This window comes from Typopeltis vanoorti, chromosome 20 (assembly GCF_054136105.1).
Source record: "Typopeltis vanoorti isolate ZY-2024b chromosome 20, IOZ_Tvanoo_1.0, whole genome shotgun sequence".
NCBI classification, from domain to species: Eukaryota; Metazoa; Arthropoda; class Arachnida; order Uropygi; family Thelyphonidae; genus Typopeltis; species Typopeltis vanoorti.
In genome coordinates, this window is record NC_143568.1 from 7,707,100 (window position 1) to 7,723,013 (window position 15,914).

The window sequence follows — 15,914 nt, forward strand, 5'->3', positions numbered from 1 at the left end:
ATATATCCTCTATGTTCTTTTGAAATGTCTATAGTTTCAGCAATTTCACACACTTTGACTCGCTGGTCATCCAATACCATATTGTGCACTTGATCAATGATTTTGTTATTTTTTGGACGTCCTTCACATGGATCATCTTCAAGGCTGGTATGGCCACGTTTAAACTCGGCAACTCATTTCTTAATTGTCGAAAATGAAGGAGAAGAGTGCTCATAAACTTTTATGAACTTTGAATGAATTTCTTTTGCCGTTAAACCTTCTTTTACAAAGAATTTTATAATTGCACGATACTCAATTTTATCCATTTCAAGGGATACGGATGACACTTTTGCTTCAGACAGCTGTATAAAACAAACTACTTGATAGAATGACTTGCAATTTCACATGGATGCTTATGACAGATGTACCAACTTAGAAAAAAAAATCTCTTGCCAATAGTGTTGCATCTATGGTCGAGGCCGAGAACTTTTCAGACCACCCTCGTACAACTTGCTGTTGCTGCTAATAAATATTCCTTCACAAGTTCCCAAGCACTAAAGATATCTCACCCTTCCAATTCTCACTCGATGGAACTACCCCAAGTTGATATCTAAGCCTATTATAATCATCAGCTTTATAATTCCACATACATTCCTTTCTCTTTGATACTCCTGCATGTCTATTCACCTTCCAAGTCAAAACTACATAGTCACTCTCTCCAACTGGGAACAGAGATGCCATCTCATTTATAATCAGTTCTTCTGATATTATGACCAAATCCAAAACTTTTGAACCTTGTGTTCCTGTTGCTATGTACTACCTAAGACATTTGTCCCTCAAGAATTCTAGAAATTTCATTCCCTTATGACTACATGCAGTTTCCTTACCCGATTTATACTGCTGTAGTTAAAATCTCCCATAACAATCGTTCTTCGTGCACTTGCCAAGTTCAACCATCTAAACATCTCCCTGGCTTGTAGCAACACCCTACTTAATATCCTGTCCTGCCCATCTCTACCTCACACCATATGCTTCCAAAAACAATGCCATTGCCTGCCAAATCCTCCACTCTGAGGGGACACGTCATCACTTATCATGGGCAGTACTCCACCACCATGTTTTTCCCTTCCTATCCTGTCAAAAAATGCTGTTCCCTGCTACTTCTGTTAGTATATCATCTTCCGTCAACTATGTCTCAGAGATCCCAATCATCTTTGGACAAACTGATGCTATCAGTGCCACCAATTCATCTCCTTTATTCTGGATAACTCTTGGCATTAGTATAAAGAATAAAAATCACGTTTTCTATACTTATCATTATCTCTTCCAGACTTGACTAGATACAATATTACCCAATGTATTTCCCCTTCTTCCAAGCACCTATTCCCCAAAGATGCAGCCCCCTGCTACCATCCACCCTGATAATCCTTCCATTAATACACTGACCCGTTCAGAGAACAGAGAAAGCTCTCCAGATGCTACGTCCTTCCTCATTCAAATGCAAGCCGTCTCTCACATACAGTTCCTTTCGATCCTCAAATGCCCTCCAAGCATCCAAGTATTCCACACCTCTCTTTCGACACATTTTACTATTATACTGTTCATTATTAAGGCAGCTCTGCATTATCATACTTGGGCAACACACACACACACACACACACACACACACACACACACACACACACACACACACACACACACACACACACACACACACAATCTTCCCTTTCTCTCAGTCTTCTTCTGTACAACCTCAAGCATGAACATGAGATCTCTTGTCACCAGATTTACATTGTCTCTCAAGTCATTCCTGCCCACCATCATAATCATCTCATCCACCCTTTTACCTGGCTTAATTGCCATAGCCACGCTTTCAGTTGTTTCTCCATGTAAACACTCCTCAGGCATTCTATCTTGCACACCATGGATTATCGAGTCTCCACACACCTCTTACCATTCTGTTCCTTCCTTGCATCCCTCCCTCTCTCTCTCTCTCTCTCTCTCTCCTTCCGCTAACACTTCCTTTCTTTGCTTGCCTACTTACCTGTTGTCCTGGCATCTCTCCATTCCTGGTTCCAGCACTCTCACATTTTTCTCATTCTCTCTCTCTCTTTTACTGGTTCTATTCTCCTCATAACTCTCTCACTCCCACTCTGATTTGCTTTGCATTCATCATTTCCAGTCACTTAATCTCTTCTTCACACTTCTCAACTTATTCCCGAGACATTCTACCTCCTCTTTCTGAGCATCTGTCTCTCTCTGCAAGCTACCCACTCTTGCTTGCCATTCTTCTCCCAATTAACACCATCTTCGAAAACTTCACAATGATTCGAACTTACCACACTCTCTACTTTTCTTTTTTCATTTACATTCTATTCGTTATCTTCATCCTTGATCACGCTACTCGTCTCTCTGGGTCAATATTCTCCTGCCTCTGTAGCAATGTTGCCGAGGTCTGTTATACTAATCTTCAAATCGCAAAGTTCTTCCCATTTTCTACATTAGTCCTTAAATGGGACCTTAGAATTAGAAATTAGAACTTAGAAATTACACCTTAAATATTTTGTCATATTAGCTTGTATCTCATGCCAGACAGCCTGAAGAACGTGTTTTCCATTTTACTGATTTCCTGTTGCTAGCACTCTTTTTGATTACAACTCATCTGATATAATTATATAATCAATAATATCCCTCCCTCATCATATTTTCTCTATCTGCTCTAAAATATTATAACCATCACTTTTTATGACTATAATTGCATCATCCTTAGTCAGCTATGATAATACCAATTTTCTCTAATGCCAGTAACTTTTGGCTAAATCCAGTAGTAATATAATTGTACCTAAATAAATTATTTATTTATTAATTTTGTTCCTGTGGCATTGTTTATATTATGAAATACTGTTATAAATATACATACATATATATATATATATATATATATATATATTATTATCACATGACACCACCAAGGAGTCCAAAGACTCATCGAGGAAGGACACCTACTCTACAACTCTCCATCTCTTCCACTCAAATCCACCAACTACAGCAAACCACATCATCTACTGCCCACCACCATCACCACTAGCATTTTCACAATCACAACATCCATACCCATGGTGGGATTCGAACCTGCAGCCTTTTGGCTGAAGAGTGGATATGCTAACCACTTGGCCAACCAGATTGGCAATTTATAGCAGCACTGGCAAATTTGGTAGAAACAATAAAATACATTTTTAATTGTAAAATATAAATAAAAACACCAAAAAGTATATAAAAACTACAAAATAAAAAACATCCTTAGATCATCCACAGTACTGATTTACTATATGTTTACAACTTTTCATATTGTAAACATATAGAATGGGAGTCACATATAAAATTAAAAGCAGCAATCACTATCTTTTATACAATTCCCATTCTCTCATTAAGTTTATTCTGCATATTTACACATTATAATCCTTTCTATTATCACATATGAATAGCATGCTGACCACTTTCCCAACCGCATTATTATCTTTAATCCTCCTCAATGCAACTTACATTTGTTATGACAGTCCTCTTCACACAACCCAATCATTCATTCCAGCTACCTCTATGAACCCTGTTACTTATGTCTACTCCTTATATCCAAGGCCTCAATCACCCAGCTCATCATTTTGCACACCTCTAATAATTAAACTGCTGAACAATGCCATTCTTGAGCCTTCTTTACTACACTAATTTTCAACTCATTCTTTTTCCAGCTTAATATTATTTTCATGTCCATTAATTTTCAAGTGCTAAAATCGTGTTACTAGAATTTTTTTTTAAATCCAACAAATTCAGCTTTCAGTCTTTGTTCCTCCTTTAACTCTGCTCTTCCTTCTCTTGCTTTACATTAATTCTTCAATTTCTCTTGTCTGCTAACACTCACAACTTTTTTGTCTGTTGACAAAACTGTTACTAAAATCTGAAATGTGGTGTTCACAAGACTGTTAAAGATTAGCTGAGTGATTTATACTGAGTGATATGAATCAGTAGAGTAGAAAGAATTAATGATACCATTAGAAAAGGAAAGTGATCAATTATAGACACTTGATTATTACAGGTTACTAACCCAAATAGCTGAAAATGATTTTGGTTGATAGTTTAGATAAGAGGAGTTAGGGCAACGTGGCAGGCCAAAATAAATATGATTCTATCATATAGAAGTATTGACAATATTCTTCAAATGAATTTAGGTGTGCTGCTGGAGAATACAGATATTCAGCATGAGGTGAGAGTAAGAAACTAAAAGCAAATTTATCTTCTAATTTATATGAATATTTAGGAAATAATTAATTAAAATCATTCAATTCAAACAGAATTATGTACTGGAAGCTGCAATATCATGCAATAGCTGCAATATGAAATAGTTCTTTTTCTTTCAGCTTTTTTGTCAAGGAAAAAACTATTTCATATTACATAACAATAAATATTTTGTGTAAACTTACTGTAGTTATCAGTTCGGTATTATCTGCAGCTGGATCCCACTCAAGATCATCAGAAGATGAAGGCTGTCTCTTGAATGTGGACATTTCAAGAATATCAGATCCCTCTTCTCCTTAGCAGAAAAAAAAAAGTTATATAAACACATTAAACTAATTGTAGTTAGGGCAGTCCATACCTGACATGATATTAAAATAAGGAGTGGAATACAGTAGAAATAATATTATTTGCATTCATTCAATTCAAGGAAGACACCACTGCACGGATGAGTACAAATGACAAATAAAGTGAATGGCATAGATTTTTTGAGAGTGGTCTGGTGTCACGAGTATAATATGTATGCAGTATGATTCATTGCAAATGTTTATGAGAGGTTGAATGAGAGATATGAGCAAATGTGGGCACAGAAAATATGATATGATTATGGACCATGAGGCTTGCCTGAATCAGAGCATGAAACATGCTGTAGTAAGCAAAACAGACAGCAAAAAAGATTGTGTGAAACCAAGCAAAGAAAAGAGTGCAACTGATGATAAGAAAGCATGCAAGACTGACAGTAGAAAAAAAATAGTGTGTGATTGATGGTAAAATAGTGAGAGTGAATGATAGTGAAAAAGTGATGCAGAATTTGAAAGCAGAGTTGGTAGAGTTGAGGCAAGATATGAAGCATATGTAGAATGAAATGAAGACAGATATTCTGCACATGCTTCATATCTTGCTCAACTCTGGCAACCGTCTTTCAAATCTGTTTCACTATATATATATATATATGTGGAAGGACAAAGAAGAGTGGAATGAATGATGGCCATATGAAAGGGGAGACGAATAAAACTCACCAGTAGTGGTGTATGGGGATTTGATTATTAGAAGTGTTGTCATCAGGAGGATGCACAAGATTTGTTTTCCTGGTGGTAAAATAAGAACAATCATTGAGGCAGTGGATATGAGGTATAAGCGAGTAAGAGTTGATAATAGTAGTAGGAATGAATGGCAGTTAGGAAAAAATAATGCAAGAATGATGGATATCAGCAGTTTGTTGAGGGGAATAAACGATAATAGTGTTGTAAAAAAGGCAGCCAGTATGTTGTCCAGATTATGACAGTGATGAGCTGAGGTAGAGAGCAATGGTATGTTAGCCGAAATGTGTGAAGAGAAAGGAGTGCATTTTGTGAATGTGTAAGATGAGTTTGAGGAATGAATGGAATTGTATAAAAGTGTGATAACTACATCTGAATAGTTTTAGTGTGAGTCATTGGGAGAGTAATGACTGCAGAGAATGGATCTGAGCAAGTAAGAAGCAATGTGGAAGAGCAGAAGAGTAAGAAAGTGGGATTGAAGGAGTACTTATCAATAAAAAAGTAAGTAGCATGAACAAGGAGAATGACAGAACAGGAATGCAAAGGAAATGGCGGGGAGGGGATCAGGATGGACAGAGGAACACAATATGAGGACAGAGATGGAAGGGTATGTTATTCTTTTGTGAAGAAAGAAAAGGCAAAAAGAGAGGTGTGCCCATGAAAGGTATCCTGGCTTTCTTCCACCTGATGAAATGGTCTTCATCCAAGGCATGTGTGTGTCTCTCTGTGTTATGGTTGCCCATATCAAATGTACTTTTTAAGTTTTTTTTTTTTTTTTTTTTTAAAATCTGATCAAGGTGGTCTGTCTCTCTGAAATAGTGAGTTCCACAATGAAATAGCAAAGTTTCTACAAAAGTGGAAAGTTTGTTCAGAGGCTCAAACCACTCAAAACTGCTGCTATCTCCCCCTTCCTCTTGCATTTCTACCTTTCAAGGGCACACCTCCCTTTTTGCCTTTTCTATCTTCACAAAAAAATAACATACCCATCCATCTCTGTCCTCATACTGTGTTCCTCTCCCCACCATTTCCTTGGCAGAGAGACCACATTGCTTCTTACTTGCTCAGATTGAAATAGCAAAGTTTCCACAAAAGTGGAAACTTTGCTATTTCATTGTGGAACTCACTATTTCAGAGAGACAGACCACCTTGATCAGATTAAAAAAAAAAAAAACACTTAAAAAGTACATTTGATATAGGCAACCATAACAAGAGAGACACACATGTCTTGGATGAAGACAATTTCATCAGGTGGAAGAAAGCCAAGATACCACATAAATTCCAGTTCAAATCACAGAGACTCCTCCTGGAAGCAGCTCCAGTTCTACAGAACTAGGTTAACTATGATAGAACTGATGTCATGAACTTGCACAAATTCTGGTGCACTTCTCTATCCTCTCATCATAATTAATCACAGACCAACAAAGAGAGCCATTGTCCTCCATGTATCTGATCCTTCCTGTTCTAGAAGTAATTTCATTCTCAATCTTTGCTGAATGAGTACTGTTAATTTGTCTTTTATAACTACAAGCATTGTCTTGTAAATAATTAATTTACTTAATAAACTATTCATTTTCATTCCAGTTTCAAATAGATTTTGTTTCAGAAACTTTGACATGAATCTGTACATGTACTTTATTATACTAATATGGACTAACAAAAGATTCAAAATTTCTCACTTCTAAATTTATGAAACAGTAATGATATGATGCCAAAAATGCAATGAGATTGAGCAATATAAATAAATCACATATATGTTTTGATTGAATTATACTTTTATAAGGAAATGCAAATGTCAAAAAAGAGAAAAAATCTCAAGTGAGACATTTTTTCACATTTCTTCTCAAAGTATAAAATCTAGATGAAATTTATACATCATCCTTCAAAAAATTATGTATAATGTCTATCAAAATTTATATTCTGTATTAAATTTAGATGTTTTACATATGCTGTTTGCATTTTTGAGTATAATAATATAATTATTAAAATTTACCATCTTCTCTATGGTAAGTAGGTGAATATTCAGGATCCTGATAGGAGTTAGAGGGACTAGTTATATAAGACTTGGTCCTTAGATCAGCTAGATCAGGTGCTTCATGCAATGGATGACTGCTGTCAGGTGTTTCAAAGTTTACAACTATTGAGGAAAAAAAACAATTTTTATGTTTTTTTATATACAATTAGAAGAAATTAGTTTAAGTATTTGCTTTCATGACTTTTTATTTTTTTAAAATATTTTTCTGAAATTTAGAAGATATTATTATTATTCCTGACACCTCCAAGGAGTCCGAAGACTCATCGCGGGAGAACACCTACAACTGTCTCAACCACTACACCGAACCTCTACTACGAATCATCTCCATCAACGCCATCTACTGCCCACCTCCACCACCACCACAACTATGGGATTCATTTAATAAAATGCTAAAGCAATTAAAGTCCACTTTATTTCAACAAGTTCAGACATAAAAAAAGTAGCTTCAGGATTTGCCTACATGCACAAGAAGCTCATAATACACTGGTTTCTAAAAGCTGAGGACAAACTGAATTTTAACCTGTATATGAAAAAATTTTCATGACTACAAATGTGGACAAATTTATTGCCAGCATAATAAAATTATATTATACAAAAAATGCATTATAAATTTTGTACAAATTAAACTGCAATACATTTTTGGCAAAAGTTACAAATTTCCTAAGGAAGTAATTAACAAATTAACGTAGTGTTTACAGAAAACTATGTGGAGAGACAATATAATATGGAATATATCCACCCCAAACTGCAATGCAGTTCTTACAATGTCATACTATGCTTAGTTCTTTCTTTTAAGGTTACACGGTGATCAGCTAATTTGTAATTTTAGGGACACAAAAACACACGTGTTGAACAGATTATTTTATTAATTACTAATAAAATAAAACTTGATGTTTCGACCCCTGTATCGAGGTCATCATCGGAAGAATACAAGTGTATAAGGAACCAAGCTACATGCTCATGCCCTGTATACCGGTAAACTAAATCTATGTAGTTAATTAATCCTTTTCCCTAGCCTGACCTCTAGTGATAAAAAAAAATAATAAATAAAAAAAAAAAAATAAAATAAATAAAAAAAAAATAATAAAAAATAAAAATAAGTTGCTGTTGAATGACCATTCAACAGCAACTGAAAGAAATCATATTACAACAATCAGAACTATCCAGAAGAATATTAATACATGAGGACTTTAGCAGTTTATTGTAGTTGTATTTATTTTATTTTATTATTATTTTTTTATCACTAGAGGTCAGGCTAGGGAAAAGGATTAATTAACTACGTAGATTTAGTTTACCAGTATACAGGGCATGAGCATGTAGCCTGGTTCCTTATACACTTGTATTCTTCCAATGATGACCTCAATACAGGGGTCGAAACATCAAGTTTTATTTTATTAGAAATCAATAAAATAATCTGTTCAACACGTGTGTTTTTGTGTCCCTAAATTTACAAATATGAATACTATGCTTAGGATCAAGTGATTTAGGAGTTCTTCAGGCAAAACGCACATTCCTCCTTCAGAGTAAGGATAAGGACCTTGTTTGTTTTCTGAAGGGGAATTGCAAGCAGCAATGCCTCTCTCTCTCTTGCTCTCGTGTTCTATGGAATTGAGATCTGGGGAGCATACTGGCCACTCGATCTCCAGAAATATCTCCACTGCTTGTGCACGATGTTGTGTGGCATTGTCATCCATAAAAATGAATTCTTTGCCTACAACACCATGGAACAACCAAAGAAGATATTGAAGAACTTCATTGCTATATAGTCATAGGCCATTTTCCAGCACCTGTAGCTCAGTGCTGGAAAATTAATTAACTGGAATTGTTAAATGGTAGATAAGCAATACTAACCAACCAACTTACCTGTTAAGGAGGGTAGAATACAAATGTACTTAGCACCACACATACACACACACACACCTGACAACTCATATTTCCAATATTTCACTTACCTGACTAATTTTAAGCATGGAATGAAGCCAACGTATATATGAAATGAAATGCAGATATAAGGTACGTTTATTAAATAACTGATTAAAGAGAAATGAAAAAAATATCAACACTCAGGCTGAATGCTATGTGCATGATTAAGTTTGCACTATTACTAGTGACCGATCAACAGTTTTCACCCTAATTAATCTGTTATTGGCCACATTTAAAATTTTGATTTTCTAAGGCACTTTTAACTGTGTCAATCCATCCTGGCACCAAACCCCTATTTTGCAAACCTCTCCTCCCATTCTGTTAATAACTATACCACCTTATATTACTCCTGCTCATTTCTGAAGGCTAACAATATTAAGTTCCTTCCTAATATTCATGTTTAATATGATGACATTGCCACTGATGAACAGATGCCATTTGTTCATGCAACTCTATTTTTTTAAGATTCTCATGAATGGGGTCTCCAGAATTTGAGAAAATGTAGTATTTCTAACCAAACTCTTAGCTTCATAATTTAAAACTGGTCTGAACAGTGTTCTGTACATTGCTAGTTTAGTATATTGGCTAGTTTCTATTTTATAAATTTATTCACCTGGATCCTCACAATCCCAACATTATTTATTCTGTTATTTATTTCCAAATTTAATTTGCCTTCATTGTTAAAAATTGTGCCTAAATAGCACAATTTACTTGTTTTATAGATTCCTCACTGACAGTGCACTGATGCTTTCTAAGTTGCCAAAATCTATTTTTATGCTTTTCATTTTCTTATTACAGATTTTCATAAAAAACATGTTTGTAACTGTTATTCAATTTATAGTAGATAAAGCATTCCAAAGACTTGTACTGGATTTAAATAGGAGTATATCATCTGCATAAAGTAAAGGGATGAGTCGAATATTTTCAATTCTGTATTCAGTTTAATGTCACTCTCATTTATTATGTGAGTCATTTAGATTCTGAATAACAGTGGAGATAGCATGTATCATGTGCTTTTTCCAGATCTACTTACCTGACATACAGATCCTTGTTATATTTCCATGATTTCTTGTTTTAGAGTAAAAATGAGATCCTGAAAATTCTATTTAAGGTTTCTATTTACAGAAACCTTACACATACAAGAAGGCACTTATATAAGCAATCACACCACTGCACATTCCAACAGAATAGCACCTTTAAAACACTTACATACATGCAGAGCCAGAATTATTTGTTCTAAAGATATAACACTAGAAACTGAATACAAGTACCTCCAAAACATGTTTTTAACCAATCGCTTCAATCTCCAATAAAATAAACAAACTACTGCATGTTCCCCCACCTTCCCTCCTACAACCAACACATTAGATCACAATAAAACTATTCCCATCAATTATGTTCATGTTGTATCTGAAAGGATTGCTCAGGTTCTCTGCAAATATAATATCCATACTACCTTCAAGTCACATATTCAGCTAGCTTTTTTTTTTATCTCTTCTCCTAAGGATCAACTTTATCCTCTTGCACATTGCAGAAGTGTATAAAGTTCTCTGTACCTACAGCTTGGCCTACTTTGGACAGACTACTTGATCTGTTAATATCAACCTTGAAGAAAACAACAACTATATTCACATTAATTTGTATGGCAAGTCAGGACTGGAAGACCATGCTATGGATATTCTTTCACACAGGATTGAATGGAAGAAGAATGCTGTGCTACATGTCTGAGAGAATATTTTTAGAGTCAGCTTGTATATGAATCTCAATTATCCAGTGTATTCATCATCTTATCATAAAATATAAGCAGATTGTTAAAACAAGACCTGCACTTCAAAAACCCATGCTACTATAATCATAGAGTTATAATGGTTAGCATGGGTATGGACATAAGTCCAGAACTTTTGTCCATTCCTAAACTAATTTATAAGTATTGCTGCATTCATTTGCTAAAAATCTGGGAGACAGTCATTCTAAGACCACATTAGGCACAAACTTCTCCTAATTAACTTCACTGTTATCTACTGCACAGATGCCTTCAGAGGACATTAGTTTCTTTTCAGTTAAAATTCGAAATGTTTACATAATGTTCTAACTGAGTATAATTTGTCACCACAGTTATAATTTGAACGTGGATAATACTGGTTAGAAAACCAGCAAAATATTAGCAAGTTCATTTACGAGGTTGGTCTGAAAGGTTCTTGGCCTAACAATGAAAAAACAAATTTATCATCATCATCATCATCATACGTATCAAGGATTTAGGCCTAGCATGACCTGTTCTGGCCTTAGAAGTCATCGTTGAATCGTTTAAGAGGACGTCCTGGTTTTCTTTTTCCTAGTGGCTTGTACTTTAAGGCTTGTTTTGGTAATCTTTTTGTTTTCATTCTTTGGACGTGTTCTATCCATTTATGTTTATATTTTTTAATTTTTTCTATTACTGGTTCTTGGTTTAATTCTTTCATAATATCTTCGTTTCTTTTGTGATCAAATAGGGTATACTTTGCAGTTTTTCTCATAAACTTCATTTCTGCTGTTGTTAATCTTTGTTTGTCTTTTTGTTTCTCAACCCACCCACTCCTCTCTCTCTCTCTCTGACACTTAGCGATAATAATTTTGTATGAACCCTGTGTACTCTTAATATACAACATCACTCTAAATGTCCAAAACCAAATCCAGTGAAATGCATTCCATCAGTTTTGAACCACTCTAACTTCCCTACAAATTCATTCCATACATTCACAGACTGAACACTCTTTGTCTGACACAATTCAGCCATCTTGTAATTCGGTACCCTTGCCCTCCTGCTCAGTTCACTACTGTTATATCTGGACAACAAACTAATCTCTTTCCCAATGACACTATTATCCTTCACCTCCTGCAACAACTTCTTCAAAATCTTTTCCACAATACTTATCACACAATCCAAGTCGTTAATTGTTATTATTATTATTATTATCCTAAGACCACCATGGAGTTAAAGACTCATCTAGGAGGGTCCCTTTGTCATACATACACAGCTCATTATACCTTGCCTTAAACACATTCCAATTCTCTGCAGACACCACACTCTCAGGCAAGGCATTCTAATCATTCATAATGCTTCATGCAAAAAAACTGCTTTTCACTCCCTTGTTCACGTCCTCTACATACAGCTTCCAGGGATGATCTCTTGTTCTTCCCTGATCTTCCACTATTTTATGAAAAACCTCTTCCACGTTAATCCTATAGCAACTCCTTATTAACTTATACATTTCTCATTCCTGTTTGTCCTATCCACTAGACTCTGCAAATTTCATCATCTCAACCTTTCTTCATATTCAACATTCCAGAGATCCGAAACTATTCTGGTCAAATGCCTCTGAACTCTTTCCAACATCTTTTCATCCTTTTCAAAACCAGGTGACCAAATCTGTGCACAGAGTCCATATTTGGCCTAATTAGAGCCTTATATAATGGAACCAGAATCTCCTTACTTCTACAAGTTAATGTCCTCGGCATCATTGCCAGAATTCATTGTGTTGTGCTCACAATTTTGGCAACATGTACTCTAAATTTTAGATCTTAACCCACTTCTTCTTCTTCTTCTTAAGTATTCTGCAATTAAGCAGGTTCTTCTCTTAGTAGCAGAAACTTCCACTCTCCTCTGTTCTGAGCCTTCTCTTTCAAGGTTGTGTACCTGTCTCCACTCAGCATGTCATCTAGCATTGTTTTCCTTAGTCTTCTTCTGGGTCTTTTTCCATCTATTTTTCCTTCGATGGCATCTCTGATGATTCCATTTCTTCTCAGAATATGTCCGATCCAGTTTCCCTTTCTTTTTTTTATCCTCTTCAATAGTCATTTTATCTGTCCGTTTGATTTTTTCCGTCCTTCTCCAAATCCACATCTCAAAGCTTTCCAAAATCTTAATTTCTTCTTTCTTCAATGTCCAAGTTTCAGCTGCATAGAGGGCAACACTCCACACATAAGATTTCATTAGTCTTTTCTTTAGGTTTCTGTCCATTTTACTTCTGAATAAATTCCATTTTCTATTAAAGGCATCTATTCCCATTGCTATTCTTGCTTTTATGTCACTTTTATATCTTGCATCACTGCTAATCACATTTCCTAGATATTTAAATGTCTTTACATGATTCAATTTTTCCCCATTTATTCTGATATCCATATTTGCCTCTTTCCTTGCTATTTTCATTACCTTTGTTTTTCTTATGTTAATTTTCATTCCATAATTATTATTATTATTTGACACCTCCAGGGAGTCCAAAGACTCATCGAGGGAGGGCAACTGCTCTACAAATCAACGTCTCCACCATTCAACCTCATCCAACCGTCATCCACCCTCCACATCATCTACTCTCCACCACCAATAGTATTTTCAGAGACAATCACAAACATCCATGCCCACGGTGGGAGTTGAACCCACACCCTTTTGGCTGGAGAGCAGATACGCTAACCACTCAGCCAACCAAGCCGGCAATTGATACAGGATTCCAGTAATCTGTTCAACAGATGTTGTAGTCCTGTTTCAGTATTTGATAATAATGCCTTGTCATCTGCATATCTTATTGCAAATATCTGTCTACCTCTAATCTTTATTCCTTCTTCTGAATTCTCCAGTGCTTCTTTTAACACTGCTTCAGAATACATGTTAAACAAAATCGGTGACAGAGAACAGCCTTGTTTTACTCCTCATCCAATGATACCTTGGTCTGTTGTACTATATATGTCTCTCACCATGGCAGTTTGTCCCATATATAGTGAAATAATTAGCCTTCTGTCTTTCCAATCCATATCAACCTTTTCCATTACTTCCACCATCTTACAAAGTCAAAAGATTTTTCAAAATCTATAAATCTATATAATAGATATTAACCACTTTATTCACTTTCAGACTTCTTTCACTTATTATTCTTAACAGTCCAATCACATCTCTTGTTCCCTTACCCTTCCTGAAACCAAACTGATATTCTTCCACCTTGATGCAATTCTCCATGTTAGGACTCTCATAAATATTTTTGATGTATGGGAAATGAGGCTTATTGTATTAAAATCCTTGCAGTTCACTGCATTACTTTTCTTTGGTATAGGTATAAATATTAAGGTAATAAAATCTTTTGGTAATTCTCCTTTGTTATAAATTAAATTTATTATTTTGGTTATTTCTTCAGTTCCTTTCTTCTGAAGTTGTTTCAGGAATTCTGCAGATATTTCATCTATTCTTTCTGCCTTTTCACATTTTAGTTCTTTAATGGCCATTTCTACTTCTGTCTTCAGAATCTCTGGGCCTAGATCATCTTCATTTACCTTTTTTATATCTTCTAATGGCAACTCATTTGGTCTGTTTTCCTTGTCATATAGATCTTCAATGTATTCTTTCCATCTCATTAGGATTTTATCTTCTTCAGTTATGATTTTCCCATTTTCATTTTCTATGCCTCTAGCTCAAATTCCATTTCTCTTGTGATTCATGCTTCTTGCTTTTTCATACAAAAGATCATACCTTCCCACTCTCTCATAATTTTCCATTTCTTCACATTGTTTTTTAAGCCAATCTCAATTTGTCATTCAGGGTTGTATATTGTATTTTCTCTTCTGGGATGCCTTTATTTTTCCATTTTCTCCTTTCTTCCATTAGAGAAATCATCTCATTAGTTATCCAAGGTTTTTTTATTCTTTTAGCTCTTACATATCCAATTTCTTCTTCTGCAATCTTCTTTATTTTCTCTTTAACTTGTTCCCATTTCTTTTCTGGGTCTTCAGTTTTGACAAAACTTGTTTCCTCTAATTCTTTCTCCAATCTGTTTCCAAATTCCTTGTTTTTTTTAAAAATTTCTCTAAGTTCCATTTTTTCCTTTTCATAGCTTCTTTTATTTTCTCTAGTTTCACATTTATTTCTATGAATAGTAGGTTGTGGTCAGAGTAAATATCAGCTCCAGGATACATGCATGCATTTCTTACACTATTCTTGTATCTTTGCTTTACCATAATGTAATTCATTGTGTTGTCCTTCACAATTTTGGCAACACGTACTCTAAATTTTAGATCTTTACCCACTACCACCCCAAAATCTCTTATTTCCTCCACCTCCAACAATATATCTCCACCAAGAATAAATTCTACACCCATCTTTGTTTTCCAAATTTTAAAACCTTAAATTTTGAAACACTGAACTGGCATCCTGACTCATGTGCTAATTCACTCAGTCTATTAACATCTTCTTGTAAGGCCACAACATCTGCTCTACTCCTCATAGTTCATCCCAACTTTGCATCATCTGCAAACAAATGTATATCCTCATTCAAATGTTCTCCAATATCGTTAACATACATGTTAAATAGCGATGGCCCTAAAACACACACCTCTGAGGCACACCACTAGTGACTTTCTTCTTCTTCTGGGATATTGCTCCCCCCCTATACAACTTTTTGATACCTATCAGACAGCCAATCTCTAATCTAATGCAACAGTCTAATATTCAATCCCATCTGATCTAGTTTGACTATTAACTTATCATGTGGTAATCTATCAAATGCCTTTGCAAAATCCAAGTATACTACTGTGTATTCATCTCCTTTGTTCATCTATCTGTCCAATGAAGCTATTATCTTATTGTAATAAGTAAGTAGATTACTAAAAGATGACCTCCTTCTAGCAAA

General features: G+C 35.0%; 1 protein-coding gene across 6 annotated transcripts in view; it reads right to left on the reverse strand.

The window, feature by feature from the left end:
• axo (axotactin) overlaps positions 1-15,914 on the reverse strand; it is a 927,649-nt gene that overhangs the window by 40,440 nt on the left and 871,295 nt on the right. For 4 of the 6 annotated variants that reach the window (XM_090410025.1, XM_090410023.1, XM_090410026.1 and 1 more), the window contains 2 exons: positions 7,297-7,440; positions 4,455-4,564 (listed from right to left, as the gene is read on the reverse strand). In XM_090410025.1, the coding sequence (XP_090266151.1) occupies positions 4,455-4,564; positions 7,297-7,440 (254 nt within the window). Of the gene's footprint in view, positions 1-4,454; positions 4,565-7,296; positions 7,444-15,914 lie in introns of those variants that run through there. The other 2 variants (XM_090410024.1, XM_090410028.1) reach the window with 2 other exon arrangements.